General features: G+C 40.3%; 1 protein-coding gene across 1 annotated transcript in view; it reads left to right on the top strand.

The window, feature by feature from the left end:
- The first annotated feature begins 18,835 nt into the window (after window positions 1-18,835).
- fam50a (family with sequence similarity 50 member A) overlaps window positions 18,836-21,307 on the top strand; it is a 43,446-nt gene continuing 40,974 nt past the window's right edge. The window contains exon 1 of the mRNA XM_060893494.1: window positions 18,836-19,081. Within this exon, the coding sequence (XP_060749477.1) occupies window positions 18,971-19,081 (111 nt within the window). The 5' untranslated portion in view covers window positions 18,836-18,970. The remainder of the gene's footprint in view (window positions 19,082-21,307) is intronic.

Here is a 21,307-nt window from a genome sequence, read left to right as displayed (position 1 = left end):
TATTCCGCCGTAGAAACGGTCGTGCAGCCCAAACCGTAAGGCCTAGAGAGCTCAAACTTTTACTCAGGGCCAAAATCTCAGCGGAATCGGACAATTTGGGGTGCTTCAGCGTGTTTGTCCCCATAACCCCTAAACCCCTAAAACCCCTATGTCCAAATCTCAAGTGCTTTATATCATTGGAATCCTTGGCTCATGACTTAAAAAACGTATATCTCCAATTTCATTTCCGCCATTAAATTTTTTCGCTATAGCGCATTTTATGCGAAACCTACTTTTGCTAACTAGTCCTAGGTTTTTCGCCTGATCAAGACCAATCCAGTGCAGTAATATTCTCTGGAGTCTCAATTTTGATTCAGGGTCCTTAAGGGGCCCCAAAACGTTTGGACTGTGAGGAGCCAGTTTTACTAAAATGTCAATAACTCAAGAAGTAAATGAGCTATCAACACCAAACTTGGGACACATGTGAAAGAGGTCAAACTGAGGTCACAGTTCAAAAACCGTGGTGATTGGCCACTTCGTGGCGCTATAACGGAAAAATCACTAAAAACAGCCATTTTTAAAAAAAAAAGCCCTCTAGCGCCCCCAACAGTCCAAAAACCCAATTGTGTGCTGACTTGTAAGGCAAAGATTCTGATTCTGGTTCTGACTCGGAGTGGGTGGGGCCTAACCCGGAACTAGGCGGGCTTGTCTTGAAATGGGCGGGGCTTTAACCGGTAATAATTAATTTGTAATATTTATAACACTAGCTTACTACCTTTATGTTTTTATGAAATACAGCAGAAACGTGTCAGACACACAGTGTCTGGTTACTGGTTAGAGACAGCTGAAGGTTTAAAAAAGAAAAAAAATCTCCGACAGGCAGAGACGCAATGCGAGTCGCATTCTACCAAGCAAGCACCACGTCTGAACGAACCCACGTTTACCAGAACTCTACTGGTTAGTAAGTACGTATTATTAACGTTACAACCCGAAGTAAAAAGCTGAAGAAACCCTAAACGTTAACAGAAAAGACCCGTGAACCCGAGTGACTGAGGGAGAGACAGAGAGCTGTTCTGTGTGTGACTGTGAGTGAGCAGAGCGAGACACAGCAACACAATACATCTGTATGTGTGTAGGGGAGGGGCGCTGTGACTAGCCTATCACTGTAGGGGAGGGGCGCTGTGACTAGCCTATCACTGTAGGGGAGGGGCGCTGTGACTAGCCTATTGCTGTAGGGGAGGGGCGCTGTGACTAGCCTATCACTGTAGGGGAGGGGCGCTGTGACTAGCCTATCACAGAACGCTGACACAATCAGCTAGCCAATGATGATTTTCACACAATCCGAGCACAGATATTGACTCGTATTACTCATATAATACTCGTACTCGGCAGAAGTGCTTTATCCATACCGGATACTTGTTTCAGCCAAGTATCCGGCTCATCTCTAATGGATATGACTTTGTTTATTTTAGGGAAAACTGGACGGGTGAGTACTTCACATGACATATGTTGTGGAACCCTCTGTAGCATGACATATGTAGCATGACATGACATATATTGTCATGTCAACCCAAAGGCCTTAAACGCTTGAACCCGGGAAATGCTGCTTGCAGCTTTAATTATTATTATTATTATTATTATTATTATTATTATTATTATTATTATTAGGGGTCAAGCCCCGAAGGGGCGTAGACACCTATTGTTATCGTTAGTTTTCTTCTTCTTCTTATTATTATTATTAGGGGTCAAGCCCCGAAGGGGCGTAGACACCTATTGTTATCGTTAGTTTTCTTATTATTATTCTTCCGTCATTGAAGTCAATGGCAGCCCATAGAACCGTACGTAGGAAAGTTATGAAATTTGGCACACATGTAGAGGCCAGTCTTAGAAGTTACTGTAGCAACTTTGGTGTGTCTAGCTCAAACCGTCTAGCGCCACAAACAGTCCAAAAACCCAATTTTGTGCTGAATCGTAAGGCCTAGAGGCAAAATTCTTGCAACATCAGAATCAGAATCAGAATCACAAAGGTCTTTATTGCCAAGTATGTTTAGGCAAAATTCTTGCAAAATCAGAATCTGAACCAGAATCAGAAAGGTCTTTATGAGGGACACACACACTTACACACACATTTACACACACATTTACACACACACACTTACACACACTCTCACACACACACACACACACACACACACTTACACACAGACACACACAGACACTCACACACACACTCACACTCACACACACACACACACACACACACATTTACACACACACACACACTCTCTCACACACACACACACACACACTCTCACACACACACACAGACACACACACTCACACACACACACACACTCACACACTCACACCTACACACACTTACACACACACATTTTGAATTTTCACGTTAAGTTCAGTATTTTACCAATACAATGCCATATTGCTACGAAACCTATATTTAGGGGTCAAGCCCCGAAGGGGCGTAGACACCTATTGTTATCGTTAGTTTTCTTCTTCTTCTTCTTATTATTATTATTGTTCCGTCCGTCATTGAAGTCAATGGCAGCCCATAGAACCGTACGTAGGAAAGTTATGAAATTTGGCACACATGTAGAGGCCAGTCTTAGAAGTTACTGTAGCAACTTTGGTGTGTCTAGCTCAAACCGTCTAGCGCCGCCAACAGTCCAAAAACCCAATTTTGTGCTGAATCGTAAGGCCTAGAGGCAAAATTCTTGCAACATCAGAATCAGAATCAGAATCACAAAGGTCTTTATTGCCAAGTATGTTTAGGCAAATTTCTTGCAAAATCAGAATCAGAACCAGAATCAGAAAGGTCTTTATGAGGAACACACACATACCTACACACATTTACACACACACACTTACTCACACTCGCACACTCACATACTCACACACACACACTCTCACACACACACACACAGACACACAAACACACACAGACACTCACACACACTCACACACACACCTATTGTTGCGTAGACACCTATTGTTATCGTTAGTTTTCTTCTTCTTCTTATTATTATTGTTATTAGGGGTCAAGCCCCAAAGGGGCGTAGACACCTATTGTTATCGTTAGTTTTCTTCTTCTTCTTCTTCTTCTTCTTCTTCTTCTTATTATTATTATTATTATTATTATTATAAAACCGTATTATATAGCCGTCTCAAACCGTCTTACTCACTTACTCACACTCGCACACTCACATACTCACACACACACACTCTCACACACACAGACACACAGACACACACACACACACTCACACACACTCACACAGACACACACACACAGACACACACACACAGACACACACACAGACACGCACTCACAGACACACTCACACACACACACACACACACAGACACTCACACACACACTCACACTCACACACACACACTCACACTCACACACCCTCTCACACACACAGACACACACAGACACTCACACACACACACACACACACAGACACTCACACTCACACAGACACACACACTCATACAGACGAGGAACACACACTTACACACACATTTACACACACACTCGCACACTCACATACTCACACACACTCACATACACACGCATTTACACACACACACACACACTCTCTCTCACACACACACTCACACACACTCTCACACACACACACACTCACACTCACACACACACACAGACACACACACTCACACAGACACACACACTCACACACACTCACACACACACACACTCACACACACACACACACACAGACACTCACACTCACACAGACACACACACTCACACAGACGAGGAACACACACACTTACACACACATTTACACACTCTCACACACACACACACACACACTCTCACACACACACACACTCACACACACACACACATACAGACACACACACTTACACACACACACAAACACACACTCACACACGCACTCACACACTCACACACACACACACACACACACACACAAACACACACACACAGACGCACGGAGACACATACACACACACACTCACACACGCACACACACACACACACTCACACACACACACACACACACACACACACAGGGTCAAGCCGATCAGATGCGCTCAGAACATGTCGCTGATGACACATACCAAGTTTCCACACTCGCACACTCACATACTCACTCGCACACTCACACACACACAGACACACAGAGACACACACATACACACTCACACAGACACTCACACACACACTTTATTGCCAAGTATGTTTTCACATACGAGGAACACACACACTTACACACACATTTACACATACACACACAAACACACTCATTCACACTCGCACACTTACTCACACTCGCACACTCACATACACACTCACACTCACATACACACACTCACAGTTACACACTCACTCACACTCGCACACACTCACACTTACAGACACTCACACTCGCACACTTGCTCACACTCGCACACTCATTCACATACTCACAAACACCTTCACTGACTCACACTCACTCACAGACACTCACACGCACTCACTCACACACACACATACACACACTTACACACACTTACACAAACACTTACATACACACTCACACTTACACACAAACTCACACTTACACACACACTCACACTTACACACACACTCACACTTACACACACACACACCTACACACACTTACACACACACATTTTGAATTTTCATGTCAAGTTCAGTATTTTACCAATACAATGCCATATAGCTACGAAACTTGGTATGGTTCATCAGCGACATGTTCTGAGCGCATCTGATCGGCTTGACCCCGGTATCGCTGCTTGCAGGTATATTTATTATTATTATTATTATTATTATTATTATTATTATTATTATTATTATTATTATTATCATTATTCCGCCCTAGAAATGATCGTGCAGCCCAAACCGTAAGGCCTAGAGAGCTCAAACTTGGTCAGATGGTAGTACTGGTCACAGTTACTCAGGGCCAAAGTCTCAGCGGAATCGGACAATTTGGGGCGCTAAACCCCTAAAACCCCTATGTCCAAATCTCAAGTGCTTTATATCATTGGAATCCTTGGCTCATGACTTAAAAAACGTATATCTCCGATTTCATCTACGACATTAAATTGTCTTGAAATGGGTGGGGCTTTAACCGGTAATAATTAATTTGTAATATTTATAACACTAGCTTACTACCTTTATGTTTTTATGAAATACAGCAAAAACGTGTCAGACACACAGTGTCTGGTTACTGGTTAGAGACAGCTGAAGGTTTAAAAAAGAAAAAAAATCTCCGACAGGCAGAGACGCAATGCGAGTCGCATTCTACCAAGCAAGCACCACGTCTGAACGAACCCACGTTTACCAGAACTCTACTGGTTAGTAAGTACGTATTATTAACGTTACAACCCGAAGTAAAAAGCTGAAGAAACCCTAAACGTTAACGGAAAATACCCGCAAACCCGAGTGACTGAGGGAGAGACAGAGAGCTGTTCTGTGTGTGACTGTGAGTGAGCAGAGCGAGACACAGCAACACAATACATCTGTATGTGTGTAGGGGAGGGGCGCTGTGACTAGCCTATCACTGTAGGGGAGGGGCGCTGTGACTAGCCTATCACTGTAGGGGAGGGGCGCTGTGACTTGCCTATCACTGTAGGGGAGGGGCGCTGTGACTAGCCTATCACAGAACGCTGACACAATCAGCTAGCCAATGATGATTTTCATACAATCCGAGCACACATATTGACTCGTATTACTCGTATAATACTCGTACTCGGCAGAAGTGCTTTATCCGTACCGGATACTCGTTTCAGCCAAGTATCCGGCTCATCTCTAATGGATATGACTTTGTTTATTTTGGGGAAAACTGGAAGGGTGAGTACTTCACATGACATATGTTGTGGCACCCTCTGTAGCATGACATATGTAGCATGACATGACATATATTGTCCTGTCAATCCAAAGGCCTTAAACGCTTGAACCCGGGAAATGTTGCTTGCAGCTTTAATTATTATTATTATTAATGTATGTAAGGACATTGGCGTGTCTCAAAAAACATGCCCGCCATCGGCCAATGAAGTTTCAGCACCAATTAGACAAGGTTAATGGAGGCCTATCGGAATGAAACTCGGTGAGCATGTTCGACACGTGGTCCTAGAGGTCTGTAAGAAATTTGAAAGCAATCGGCCACTAGTTGCCGTTAAAGAGTTTTTACGCCACTGTAATCAGTGTGCTTTCACTCTCTTCATTTGAATATATTGTCTTCTGGTAAAGTAGGTTCCTGACTTTTGTATACTATCTGCTTAACTCACTTTGTTCTAGAGTAGTGTGATTTGAATTGTTATATTCTATACCATTGTTGATTTTTATAGTGTTGGTCCTTGTTGTTCTCTCAGCTGATTAATCAGGAGTAGTTTCAGTCTACCTTAAGGTGTGAATTGGGGGCAGGGCTTACCTATTTAAATTGAAGGTTCTCTGCTACAGACGCTAGCGTCTGTAGCGGTTTGTAAGTATCTCTCTCTCTCTCTCTCTCTCTCTCTCTCTCTCTCTCTCATTGTAAACTTTGTCTAATACTGTTTTGCTATATTCTACCATACCTTAATTCTCACTCTTGACTGCAAATATGTGCCTTAAACCCATCTCTGTACTCAATTCCTACACTCGCAGACACTCTCGTCCACAGAGCAGAGGTCACAATCCCAGTAACCTCATCTACCCTCCTCTGTTGTGTAAGTCTCAAACAGTGGTGGTAGGTGGGCTCTGGAATTGCCAGTCTGCTGTGAAAAAAGCTGACTTTATCTCTGCTTTAACTTCCCATTACTCCTTTGATTTTCTTGTGCTAACAGAGACCTGGATATCCCCACAGAACACTGCTACACCAGCTGCTTTATCCTCTGCCTATGCTTTCTCTCACTCACCACGAGAAACAGGCAGGGGTGGTGGTACAGGTTTATTGCTGTCAAAGAAATGGTGCTTTACACCTCTCCTCTTGTCTCATTTAACCATCTCCTCTTTTGAATTCCATGCCATTTCAGTTACCTCTCCAATTAACCTTGTTATCATTGTTGTTTACCGCCCTCCTGGTCCCCTAGGTGACTTCCTGGAAGAAATGGACACACTGCTTAGTGCTTTCCCTTCTGATAGCTCCCCCCTGACAGTGCTTGGTGACTTCAACCTCCCCTCTGACAAGCTACATTCTTCTTCCCTCCTGTCTCTTCTTGACTCATTCACACTCACACTCAACAGCTACATCCCCACACACAAAGGAGGCAATGTGCTGGACCTGGTTTTCACCCATCCTTCTCAAGCTACAGACGTGACTGCTACCCCACTACACGTCTCTGATCATCACCTGGTATCCTTTACCGTCACTCTCCCTACCATACCTAAAACTACCTCTCACCCCCTCGCTCTTACCCGCCGCAACCTTTACCCTGTCTCCCCTTCTTCTGTAGCTTCTGGCACTCTTTCTTCCCTTCCTGATCCTGAGTCTTTTTCCTCACTGCCCTTGGACTTGGCCACAGATACTTTCCTCTCATCTCTTTCCTCAACTATGGACTTCCTCTGCCCTATGTTCACTAAACCCAAGAAAACTTCTTGTTCTGCTCCTTGGCTTTCAGATGTGCTGCGCAACAATCGAAGAGAGCTAAGATCATCAGAGAGAAAGTGGAAGAAATCACAACTTGATGCAGATCTTGATTCTTACGAACACTCATGGCCAAGTTCTCCTCAGATGTGACTTCTGCCAAGACTTCCTTCTACAAGGAAAAGCTTGAAGCTTCCTCACATGACCCTCGGAAATTCCACAACATCATCTCTTCTCTGCTCAACCCCCCGGCTCCACCTTCTTCATCCTCCCTGACTGCAGAAGACTTTGCTTCTTTCTACCAGGAGAAGATTGAGGAAATCTGCCGGACCTTCACTTCAGCCCCGACTGCACTTACATCTCAGAGTATGGACTCCCCTACACCTCTGTTGTCACATTTCTCAACTGTAACAGCAGAAGAGATTCTAAAACTCATCCAGTCTTGCAATCCTACCACCTGCCCATTGGATCCACTCCCTTCCACTTTGCTCCAGACCATCTCGCAAGACCTTCTGCCCTTCATTACAACTATCACCAATAGATCCATAGCATCTGGTCAGGTACCAACTACCTTCAAGAGAGCAAGGGTTATTCCCATCCTGAAGAAACCTGCTCTGGATCCATCAGACATCAGTAACTACAGACCGGTATCACTTCTCTCGTTTCTTTCAAAAATTCTTGAACGCATTGTCTTTAATCAACTGTCTGTCTATCTCTCACAGAACAACCTCGAAGACCCCAACCAGTCTGGCTTTAAAGCAGCTCATTCCACAGAGACAGCCCTTTTAGATGTCTCTGAGAAACTACATGCTGCTAGATCAGCCAATCTCTCATCTGTTCTTATCCTCCTTGACCTTTCAGCAGCGTTTGATACGGTCAACCATAAGACTCTCTTAGCCACCCTCAGGAGTCTTGGGATTTGCGGATCAGCTTGGGAATGGTTCGCTTCCTACCTGGAAGGACGCTCATATCAGGTAACATGGAGGGGAGTGACATCTGCTCCACGCAGACTCTCCACTGGCGTCCCACAAGGCTCAGTACTTGGTCCTCTTCTTTTCTCCCTGTATACTCACTCTCTTGGTGAAGTTATTTCCTCACATGGATTCTCTTACCACTGCTATGCTGATGATACACAACTTATCTTCTCTTTCCCACCCGCAGATGCCACAGCTTCTGCCTGGATCTCTGCATGTCTGGCAGAAATTTCATCATGGATGACTGCTCATCAGTTAAAGCTTAATCCTAGCAAAACTGAGCTGCTCTTCATCCCAGGTGATTCATCCCCAGGTCATGATCTTGCTATATCCTTGCACAACGATCTGATCTCCCCTTCAGCCACAGCTCGCAACCTTGGGGTAACCATGGACAATCAACTGTCTTTTTCCTCTCATGTTGCTAATGTGACTCGCTCATGTCGGTTTCTTCTCTACAACATTAGAAGGATTCGACCATTTCTGTCCACACAGGCTGCTCAGGTACTTGTTCAGTCTCTTGTCATTTCTAGACTGGATTACTGCAATGCACTGCTGGCAGGTCTACCTATGAACGCAATCCGTCCTCTGCAAATGATCCAAAATGCAGCTGCCCGGCTTGTTTTCAACCTGCCAAAGTTCTCGCATACCACCCCGCTGCTGCGATCCCTCCACTGGCTTCCGGTAGCTGCACGCATCAGATTCAAAACACTGATGCTGGCCTACAAAGCCAAAAATGGACCAGCTCCCTCTTACCTCAAAGCCCTCATAACTCCTCGCACTGCACCCCGCACCCTCCGATCTACCAGCACTGCTCGACTGGTTCCACCATCTCTCAGGGTAAGAGGCAAGTATACTACAAGACTCTTCTCTGTACTGGCACCAAGGTGGTGGAACGAACTTCCCCTAGAGGTCCGGACAGCTGAGTCACTGGCTATTTTCAAGCGGCGGTTGGAGACCTACTTATTCAGGAAACACTTCAACTAGCACTTCTTTCATTATCTTTTGCATTTAAAAAAAAAAAAAACACACCTTTGACACTTTCATTGTAACTTTGAACAAATGTTTTAAACTCATGGTATCTTAAGTATGTAACTTAGTGAGCCAGCATTAATGTATTCAATGTTAGAGATTTAAGCACTTATGTACGTCGCTCTGGATAAGGGCGTCTGCCAAATGCTGTAAATGTAAATGTAAATGTAATCACGTAGTGCTTAATAAATACACACAATATTGATATCATTTGATAGGTCTCCACATACTGAACAACTTTGCCTCTTGGACCAATGCTGTCAATCAAATTGTTCATTAATTATTCTTGATCAGGTGAAAAACCTACTTTTGCGAAGTAGTCCTAGGTTTTTCGCCTGATCGAGACCAATCCAGTGCATTAATATTCTCTGGAGTCTCAATGTCAATAATTATTGAAAAAAAGTTCAAATTTTGATTCATCGTCACTAAGGGGCCCCCAAATGTTTGAACACTGGTGGAGCCAACTTTTGCTAAAATGGCAATAACTCAAGAACCAAATGAGCTATCAACACCAAACTTGGGACACATGTGAAAGAGGTCGAACTGAGGTCAGAGGTCAAAAACTTGGTGGCGCTATGACAGAAAAATCACTAAAAACAGCTCTAACTATGCAAGTGTTGGTCCGATTGACTTCAAAAGTGGTGTGCAGTGTTTTTGTCCAAGGTGCCTTGAGTGTATGTAAGGACATTGGCGTGTCTCAAAAAACATGGCCGCTATTGGAAGTGAAGTTGAGAAAAACCTACTTTTGCGAACTAGTCCTAGGTTTTTCACCTGATCGAGACCAATCCAGTGCAGTAATATTCTCTGGAGTCTTAATGTCAATAATTATCGAAAAAAAGTGGAACTTTATCCTTTGGCTTGCCATTAAAGGATTATTTATGAAATGGGCGTGGCAAAAAATAATTCAAAGCCTATAACTCATAATCGAAAAGTCTAATTTATACGACCCTCATTGAGCACATGTGACATATGACCTTTAACAATCATGCCAGGTTTTATCTTGATCAGACGATAGGTGGCGCTGTAATTGGCAAAAAGCTGCACACCATGTATCTTCAATGGACTGCATTGGCTGTAAATGGGCTTTTCCATTACTGATGTAACTGTGTGATGTGAGCAGTGCGATGCCAGTGAGCTGTGTGATGCCAGTAAGCTGTATGATGCCTGTGACCTGTCTAATGCCAATAAGCTGAAACATGCCAGTGACCTGTGTGATGCCAGTGAGCTGTGCGATGCCAGTGAGCTATACGATGAAAGTGTGCACTGTGATGAAACTGAGCAGCGTTATATAAGTAACCTGTGTAATGAACGTGAGCTGTGTGATGCAAGTTAGCTGTGTAATGTAAATGAGCAGTGTAATACAAGTGACCTGTATAATATAAGTGAATAATGTGATGTGCACTATAATTGTTGAAAAGATATATAAACCATATATTTCCAATGGATTGCATTAGCTATAAATGGTCTTTTTCATAATTGATCTAGATGCGTAAAGTCTAGAAAACATCTAAGTCTAACATCTAAGAAAACAACTAAAGTCTTGAAAGGCCCTAAAGTCTTGAAAGGCTTTAAAGTTTTGAAAATCCTTTAAGGCCTTAAACTCCCTAAAGGCCTTAAACGCTTGAACCCGGGAAATGCTGCTTGCAGCTTTAATTATTATTATTATTATTATTCCACCCTAGAAATGACCGTGCAGCCCAAACCGTAAGGCCTAGAGAGCTCAAACTTGGTCAGATGGTAGTACTGGTCACAGTTACTCAGGGCCAAGGACTCAGCGAAATCGGCCAATCTGGGGCGCTTCAGCGCCCCTCAACGTGTTTGTGCCCATAACTCCTAACCCGTATGTCCAAATCTCAAGTGCTTTATATCATTGGAATCCTTGGCTCATGACTTAAAAAACGTATATCTCCAATTTCATTTCCTCCCTGAAAGTTTTTTCGCTATAGCGCATTTTGTCCGAAACCTACTTTTGCATACTAGTCCTAGGTTTTTCGCCTGATTGAGACCAATCCAGTGCAGTAATATTCTCTGGAGTCTCAATGCCAATAATTATCAAAAAAAAGTCGAAATTTTGATTCAGTGTCCTTAAGGGGCCCCAAAACGTTTGGACTGTGAGGAGCCAGTTTTACTAAAATGTCAATAACTCAAGAACTAAATGAGCTATCAACACCAAACTTGGGACACATGTGAAAGAGGTCAAACTGAGGTCACAGTTCAAAAACGGCGATTGGCCACTTCGTGGCACTATAACGGAAAAATCACTAAAAACAGCCCTTTTTTAAAAAAGCCCTCTAGCGCCACCAACAGTCCAAAAACCCAATTTTGTGCTGACTTGTAAGGCAAAGTTTCTGATTCTCAGAATCAGAATCAGAATCTTAAGAATTCGGTCACTTTGTGTATGTGACTTGCGCGGTCACTCGTTCTGCATCTGGATGCTTGTGTTTCTTCGCTTTATGGATATGACTTTGTTTATTTTAGGGAAATCTGGACAGGTGACTACCTCACATGACATATATTGTGGCACCCTCTGTAGCATGACATATGTAGCATAACATGACATAATGTGGCACCCTCTGTAACTTGCAGGTTACTTTGTGTATGTGAAAATCCTTTAAGACCTTAAACTCCCTAAAGGCCTTAAACGCTTGAACCCGGGAAATGCTGCTTGCAGCTTTAATTTGTTTTGGGATTTGTTAATGTGTTTTGGGATTTGTTAATTTGTTTTGGGATTTGTTAATTGGTTTTGGGATTTGGTAATTTGTTTTTGGATTTGTTAATGTGTTTTGGGATTTGTTAATTTGTTTTCTAATTTGTTAATGTGTTTTGGGATTTGTTAATTTGTTTTCGGATTTGTTAATGTGTTTTCGGATTTGTTAATGTGTTTTGCACTTCCCGGCCACCGTAACAATCGCTACTCATCATCGGTCTTAACTATTACGGTGTTCATTGCAAAGCCGTCATGAAGAAGTATGTGTTCACTATAACATTTTCATCTTAAATTTTCGCCCACAAATTAATTCTGTGATTTTGTCAAGGTGTTAACAATGAGTCTAATTGCTAGAAACATATAAATCCTCCGGTGACCCGGGTATGTAATGCTTCATGATGGCAATGCTGGCACTGTTGGAGGATTACGCCAATGGCAGAATATGGAGAGAACGAGTTTTCAGGGACCATGATGATTTCCTGGCCATGATGATGACTGGTTAATACGCCGATTTTTAGATTCCCTAATGCTGTGCTCTTAGATCTATGTGTTGAATTGGGTCCAGTATTAGAGAGGGCAACATGCCGGAACCATGCCATCCCAGTCCAAATACAAATCCTCACCACTCTGGGGTTCTTGGCAACTGGCTGTTTCCAGCGGGAATTGGCAGACAGGTAAATTATTTATATAAAAAAAACTATAAGTAATCCTCAACTTTGTCTCTAAGACCTTTTTGTATATGAAATAATTCTATTGGAATCTGTCATCTCACCCTATAGGTCTGGTACATCACAGCTGTCCCTGAGTGCCATAATATCTGTCGTTTTGAATGGTATACTTAATATGGGTAGTCGATACATCAGGTTCCCCTACACTGTGCGAGAACAGGCCGAAATTAAAATGCAATTTGCAGCAATGTCTGGTTTCCCAAATGTAATCGGCACAATTGACTGCGCTCTTGTTGCTATAAGGGCACCATCTGAAAATGAATTTGCTTATGTTAGTAGAATGCATGTGCATTCTATTAATGTGCAAATCATATGTGACTCCAACATGACCCTCACAAACATTGTGGCACGCTGGCCTGGTTCAACACATGATTCCTTTATTTTGACACATAGCAGTGTAGGGATTAAAAAGTAGAAACTGTAACAATTTTGTTTTTAATATAATTATAACAATGTTGCTTTTAATATAATTATAACCTGTAGGCGACAGTGGCTACCCCCTGAGACGCTGGCTCCTCACCCCATTTTTAAACCCGCAGAGCGCAGAGGAAACTCATTATAACGAGGTCCACTCTCGTGCCCACGCAGTGATTTGCATTGACTATTTATGGTTAAAAATGGGCATGTACAGGGCGGGATTTGAGGCTGGTTAAATAAGATTTCAGTTATTGATTTTGTGGGGAAAAAAATTGCCCATTTTTCTACATTTATTACTATTTCATTGTAAATTATTATTACATTCATTTATTTTTCATTATTATTACATACAATCATTACATACTGTCAGGCCCCCGGATCCGGTGGAAAGGAGACAGACCCGTCGGCAGGATAGCTTCAAATGATAGGGGTTTAATACACAAGGGAAACAAACAGACAGACAGACAGACAGACAGACAGACAGACAGACAGACAGACAGACAGACAGACAGACAGACAGACATCCACACGACACGGGGAACTAACGTAACTTAATCTAACTTAAATACACTAATGAATCCGCGCTGCCATCGGCAACGCGGCTCACATAAATACACACACACAGTCAATCACAGGATGGGAAACAGGTGAGGAGACAGGGAGGAGCGTACGAAGGCGTGGCAGACACGTGACAATAATAAAAACATTCGCACGTGTCCAAAGGTCCGCGCTGGTCCCTGACACATACATACATACAATCATTACATTTATTGTGAATCTTTGTGGCCAAAGGTTAATTAATTTAAAATGAAATCTTTTAATACAATAAATTGTGCAAGAGGTGAAGGGGTCTGAATACCTTTTGAATTCACTGTGTATATACTGTGTATTTTAATCAATGTATTATTCTCATTTTGCCTTCATCATTGAACATTTCATGGCTTTGGCAGCATTTTTATTAATTTCATTTTTATTCTGAATTTATTTATTACTGTAAAGCTGTTATGCACCAATGTTCGTTGTTAAACGTGCTCTACAGTAAAAATTGTATTGAATACTATTCTTAAAGTAATAGGTCTATCCCTGCATGTAATTCAACCTTTATAAATGATAAAATATGTAGCTACCTGACTTGTTTTCAATCTGCCTAAGTTCTGCCACACCACCCCATTGCTGTGCTTTCTCCACTGGATTCCGGTAGCTGCATGCTTCAGATTCAAAACACTCATGCTTGCCCACAAAGCCAAAAATGGTCCAGCTCCCCCTTACCTCAAAGTTATCATTCCCACACCGCTTGACTGGTCCCACCATCTCTTACAGTACAAGGTAGGTATATATCATGACAGTCTTCAAACGGCAGGTGAAGAACTATCAGTTCTTATAATACTTAAACTAAAATGTATTTGTTCCTATGTGAAAAATGGACTGTCTGATATATTTACATTTCCTTCTAACCATCATCACCTAGGACCTCAAATGGGTGTTGACGATCAACTCTCCGATTTAAAAAGAAAAAAAACAAAAAAAAAACACATGAGCAGATGTACTTCTTGTGGCAGGTAAAGAAGTTCAACCTACCGAAGAAAATCATGGTACACTTCTACAACTCCATTTTCAAGTCCATACTCAACACCTCCATGACCATTTGGTACATTACTGCTACAGCCAAGGACAAAAGAAGAGAAGACAGGTACTCTTCCAGTACCATAAAGCTTATTATTGTTATCGTTGTTGTTATTGCTGTTAATAATAATAATAATAATAATAATAATAATAATAATAATAATAATAATAATAATAACAGTGTTTTTTTTTAGACTTTGTTGACAGTTCTCATATTATTGGCCTCTCAGATGTGAGAGAGCGGTGTGATCCAAAAGACAGGAAAGACCTAGCTTGTATAACAGGATGTCTTACATTCTTTATAATCTCATCTATCTCTGATGATACCAAACACTTACACGGATTGCATAACTCTTTTTCAACAAATTATAGTATGGATTATAATCCATATTTCCAGTAACCACTCCCTTTTCTTCCCATTTTTGGATTCTGCCACTAACCTCCCTCAACCACAGAACCCCCCTCCAGTAGGCATTGGCTACTAAAATACCAATCTCTACACCTTAGTAGAGATAAAATAAGAAATAAAAATAAAGAAGGTCAAAATATTAGGTCCTCAAAAGATGAGTTTTGAGAAACAACCACTGATTACACACCAACTCCTGCCAACCACTGTGAGGTTTGGTATTCCCGCCTCCACGGTCCATCTATACCCGTGAACTTCACATAAATCATGTATATCGACCTTCCTGCCTTCTATGAGATATCAAATATGAAGTTGACCGCCAACAAAAAAAGTATGTCCTGTGTTTTGCAACAATCTAATAAAATGGACTTTTACAACTGTGTTTGCAGAGGAAACTCTGAACAGAGCCAAAAAAAAACAATCTAAAAAGTTATCTCTGTTATTTCAATTCTGTCATCTGTTTATACCTTAACTGTTAATATCTACCCTGACACCATAGAGAAAAGGGTGAGTAAAAATTGAAGGCTTGAAAAAAAAATAAACCAGTGGACATTGTATGTGCTGAATTAGAAATAACATCATAGGCAAAATCAATCATGTTGAGATGAGATTGAGCTCTGAAGAGAAGAATTTGGGATTTTGTGTAGAACATCTGACTGGCTTGGTGAGGTCTCATGTCACTTGAATTTATGTTTGCAAGGTGTACCTTAGTAGGAGTAGGAGATCTATTCTATAAATCTATTAAAGTCACAGGTGACTTACAGTATCTTGATGTATAACCCCGGTATTGTAAAAGCTAAAAGAAAATTTAATTCAGTCTTTGTATATGCATAAATCAGTATGTGCAGATGTTGACAGAATGGTATTTGACCTTCTGTTTAATTATGAGCATTATGTCAAAAAGTCTGTAATTATAACTGAATATGAATTTGGTGTTTTAAATTTTCTAGAATTTGCTACTTTAAATTATACTTTCAGGATTGTTTAGTGAAAACAGTACTTAACAAAACCTGTTTTATTTTGAAATATTCTTTCTAATATTTTCTTTAAGGTAAAGTCTCAGTTTCTTATTAGATTAGATTACATGGTGTTGATATAATCCAGCACAGAGGAAGTGTAAATATCAATGTCCATGTGAGAACCACAAGTAGCCTGTGAGACAAACAAACTCCAGTCAGTATGTTGACCCCGCAAAATTAAAATTTCATGGAAAAGTTCATTTATTTAAGTAATTTAACTCAAATAGTGAAACGTGATGACATGCCAGTCAGCTCAGAAAAGTTCAGACAGACAGACAGACAGACAGACAGACAGATAGATAGATAGATAGATAGATAGATAGATAGATAGATAGATAGATAGATATTATTAGATATAGATATATACAGTAATTACTATGGAGAATTCACACCCACATGCGTCTCTATCAAAAGATGAATAAGAGTTGTGGGATGATTTAGGAGAGTGGACAATGAAATGTGAGAAAACTGGTGATTGAAAACAAAGATCAGATCCCATGGTGTTGTACAGTGAAGACACTAAAGCCTATTGTATGTCCTTCAACTAGATAGCTTTGACTGACAGAACAGTTGAGATAATGCCACTGGCAGACAAAGATGTACTGAAAACAATGTGGCAAATGACACACATTTCTGGGGAAGACCACTGGTTAAAAGCAGTTCATAGGGAACTCTGGGCAACAGGAAAGAATGATGTAGGTCTGGTCAAAAATTGTGCAGATATCACCTAAGTCAGATTACAGGCCCTGTAAAATGCAGTATACAATGGGACTCCCTTTGTAAAACAAGGGCTTCAATGGCTGGGAGAATATCTGGGTATAGATCTCAGACAACACTGCGCATACCACCCTTCTAGTGGAGGGGAAGTAGAGAGAGAGAATGGAACACTAAAGAATAAATTGGCCAAATGCTGTGATGAAACAGGTGTGTCTTAGACAAAGTTCCTCTTAATCATGTTACTGTACATGAGAAGGAGTACGAGGGGTAGTGCAAATTTAAGCCCATATGAGATACTGTTTGGCGGACACCCCAATAGAGGCACTGGGCCTAAACGCACACCTAGGTTAACCAAGCAATGTGAAGATGAAATGCTGTGTTACTGTGCAAACTTGTCCTCTATTTTGTCGCTGCCTAAAGTAACACAAACAGTTCTATATGATCTCAAAAAAAGACGATTGGGTGGTAGTGAAGGATTTCAGGAGGAAAATCTGGAAAGTCAGGCGGTGGCTTGGACCATTTTAGGTACTTCTGGCAATGCAGACTGCGGTAGAGGTTGCAGAGAGAGTGATGTGGATTCACACTAGTCGGTGTAATCGGGTTCCAGAGCCTTAGGAAAAAACAGCAAACAAAAATTGCTAAGAGGAGCAAGAAAGAACATTTAATCATCGAATCAGAATCAGAATCAGAATCAGGTTTATTGGCCAAGTGTGTTGACACACACAAGAATTTTGGTTCCAGCTGTTTGTGACTCTCAAAAGTACAGACATAAATAACACTATACTATACATTTAGCTTGGACTATACAAGACAAGACAGACGATGTGAGACAATATAGACAGTACGAGTATTAAATAGGAATACAGAATATATGACAGATCAGAGATTGCACACACACTTTTGTACAATATACAGCAGCAGTACTGTGTGCAACATTAACAGATGTTGTCTTTGTTGTCTCTCTACCTGAAACTAATTAACAACCCCCTTTGCTATGTAACTAACCAGGTCAATATCCCAGAAGTTTAATTGACTTAATGTTACACATATAAAGTAATCTTATTAAAATGTTCCTTTAATTTAATCGTTTAACAAGGATGCTCTTGATGATGTGCCTTGTTGCCTCTGCACATGATTATAGCTGGGTGTATGCCTCATTAACTCCCATGTATGTGCCTCTTTTTAGTTGTTAAAACCACTCAGAGTAAATACAGCATCCTTTGTCTGTGATATTTTATTTAAAAAATAAATAAATTAAACTTTGACTTGGGCAAGAATATGAATAGTTGGAATAAATATGATAGACGTCAATAAAAGGAGCAGGGGTACAAGAATTGTCAAACACTCAGCATTTTATTTATTTAAAAAATATAGTAAATAAACAAACAAAAAATTACATGAAAACATCAAAGTGAGGAGTTTACAAAATTATGGAGTTAATATTAAAAAAAAAAAATTTTTTTTAGAAAAAAATGTAAACATTTGTGGATAAAATATTGTAATATATACAATTAATAGCCGACACCGCAAATGAACGACATGTTTACGTCGTTACTGACGTGTTTGTTCCATAATATCGTAAGTCGTACAAATATCTTGAGTTCTTCATGGGCTCCGTACCAGCAGATGGCAACAGCTCTAAACTAAAGGAGGAGAAAAAGAAGAAGAAGCAGAGAAGAAGACGCTTTTTCGGCTTCACCGAGGTTGTTTTTTGGAAGTGTGCATTTTATTTTTTACAGACTCAGTTCACAATTTACAGTTAAAGTACATTTCATTCACTGTAAAGTTACAATGGCGCAGTACAAAGGAGCAGCCAGCGAGGCGGGAAGAGCCATGCAGCTGAGGAAGAAACGCGAAAGAGAGAGAGAGCAACTGGAGCAGTTAAAACAAAAAATAGCAGAGGCAAGTTAAATCCTTTAATAGGTTGTTTTAATTTGTTGTGTTTTGATTCTCTGTAAACTCAAAACAAATACAGTATACTCGAATACTATTCGAGTCTGTTTTAACTTAGAACATTTTAAAGCAATATTGTAAAAATTATTTTTGCACGTTTGCACGTCGCTGTGGATCAGAGCAAAGTCAATAACAACTGTATAGAGACAAATACCATAGATACCATTTATCAGTAATCTGGCATTTTTGTCAGCTTTAATATTGAGCATTTTTGTGTAGTTGTATATACATGAATTTTAGTTAATTTAACTATGATTATTATGATTATTATGATTTATTATTATTATTTGTAGAGTGGTTGCTCAATAGGGGATTTTGGTAATATCAATATTTCCCTTTTTAAGAACAACAATAAAAAAAACATTTTTCAAATATTTCTTATGAAATGGCAACTTGTATGAACTGTATTATTCATTTATCATAAGCAGACAGGTTTTTCCGGTTATTTTTGGTCATTGCTCCAAACCAGTGATACCCAAACCTTTTTTGTAAACAATCCACAATGGTCAGTTTTGAACTTCAGTTCAAACGCTCACTCTAAAAGGAACACCAATCAATGTTGGTACTCAGTCACTGTGTACAATAGTGCAGACATTCATTGTCCACATTATTAGGAAGCGGTGTGGCTGCAGTGCAAAAATACACGTCAGGAGCCACACAGCAGATCTTTGTACCAATCTCAACCAAGATTAGGCGTTGTTCTGTAGTTTTTAACTTCATTTCACAAATTTAAATCTTTCACTTTGTTTCAAAAAAGTTCAGTACTTGCAGAGGATTAATCTAATTTTCTCTTCTTGTGTCAAGGTTTTTGTGACTATCACAATCAAAAGAAAAGTCAGTTTATTTAGCCTCTATAGTCCTGCATTACAGGCACATTAAATTAGCATTTATATTAAGCAAATCAAAACTTTTTTTGGGGTAATCTAACATTTGGTCTGGTACTATAATTTTTTGTACTTGTACTTTCAGGTAAAGTAATGCTACACATTAGGCTTATTGAATTATTTAATGAGTAGCCAGTAGGGCTGGAAAAAATCTAATTGTGATTATTTTTTATTTTTGTTTTTCCCAAGATTGCGATTGTATTATGCAATTTTTGTAATTCTTTTAAACATTTAATAATTATTTTGACAGCATAAGGCACTGACAAATAGGTCTGGTGTAAACAATAATACAAAGGTCAGTAACAAGTCACACAAACAAAAGTGCAGTTTGCAGAGATATTAAAACAAATCTGTGGCTTTACCACTTAGTATTTAGATCATTCAGAATCATTATAATCATATGTACACATGTGGATTGAACTTTTTAAAACACTGTCTGTGAAGTTTACTAGACAGTCTTCAAAAAAAGAAATAAAAATATTAAATATAAATCTCCAGTCTTTAACATAACACACAAAATGCAGAAAAATAAACAAGAACAAATATCTGCCTGTACCTCTTTGACAATATTTAGGTATATCTGCTGTAATAAACATAAACCTTTGAATTTTACTTTTTAATGAATTCTTTAAAGAAAAAGAAATATTACATGAGCATTAATGTAAATATTAATCTTAATTATTTTGTCAATAGGAGCAACACACCACATAGACTAAAATGCAGAAATCGATTGCATGCATGATTATTTCCATACGTGCTCCAACTCTATGCGCTTGATCCACTTATCGTCGACACTACAAAGGGTGTAGCAGTATGCAGTGTACTTGTTAGCACCCTTTGAATCTTGAATATATTTACTCTTGCCTGAATGCAAAACGAAGTGCTGCCACCAGTTGAACAATGCAGCAACAACAGTCAGCAAGTTGTCCAAGTAGTAGCAGTGAAAATGAAGATTGACATTCTCCCATAGGTAATATGTCATGGGTGTGCAAACATTTGGCTTTGGAAAAAATAATGGACAGATCGATAGAACCGTTGCCATTTGCAAAGAATGCAAGAGTGAAATGAAAAACTCGGTCAAATCACATGAAAAAGCGTTACAGTGTTGAAGACGGCGGTTCTAGCTCATGAGGCCCTACAGTGTTGTTGAACATGAGGGCTTCCTTGAGTTACTGCACACGCTGGAGCCGAAATACAACATACCATCCCGACAACACTTCAGTGAAACCTGTATACCCAGGCTATGTAAAGAAGTGTGAGATGAAATTAAACACAAATTAATGGATACAGA

Source organism: Tachysurus vachellii, chromosome 19 (assembly GCF_030014155.1).
Source record: "Tachysurus vachellii isolate PV-2020 chromosome 19, HZAU_Pvac_v1, whole genome shotgun sequence".
Taxonomy (NCBI): domain Eukaryota; kingdom Metazoa; phylum Chordata; class Actinopteri; order Siluriformes; family Bagridae; genus Tachysurus; species Tachysurus vachellii.
Note: the sequence above shows the minus strand (reverse complement) of the source record. Positions and strands in the feature narration are given on the sequence as shown.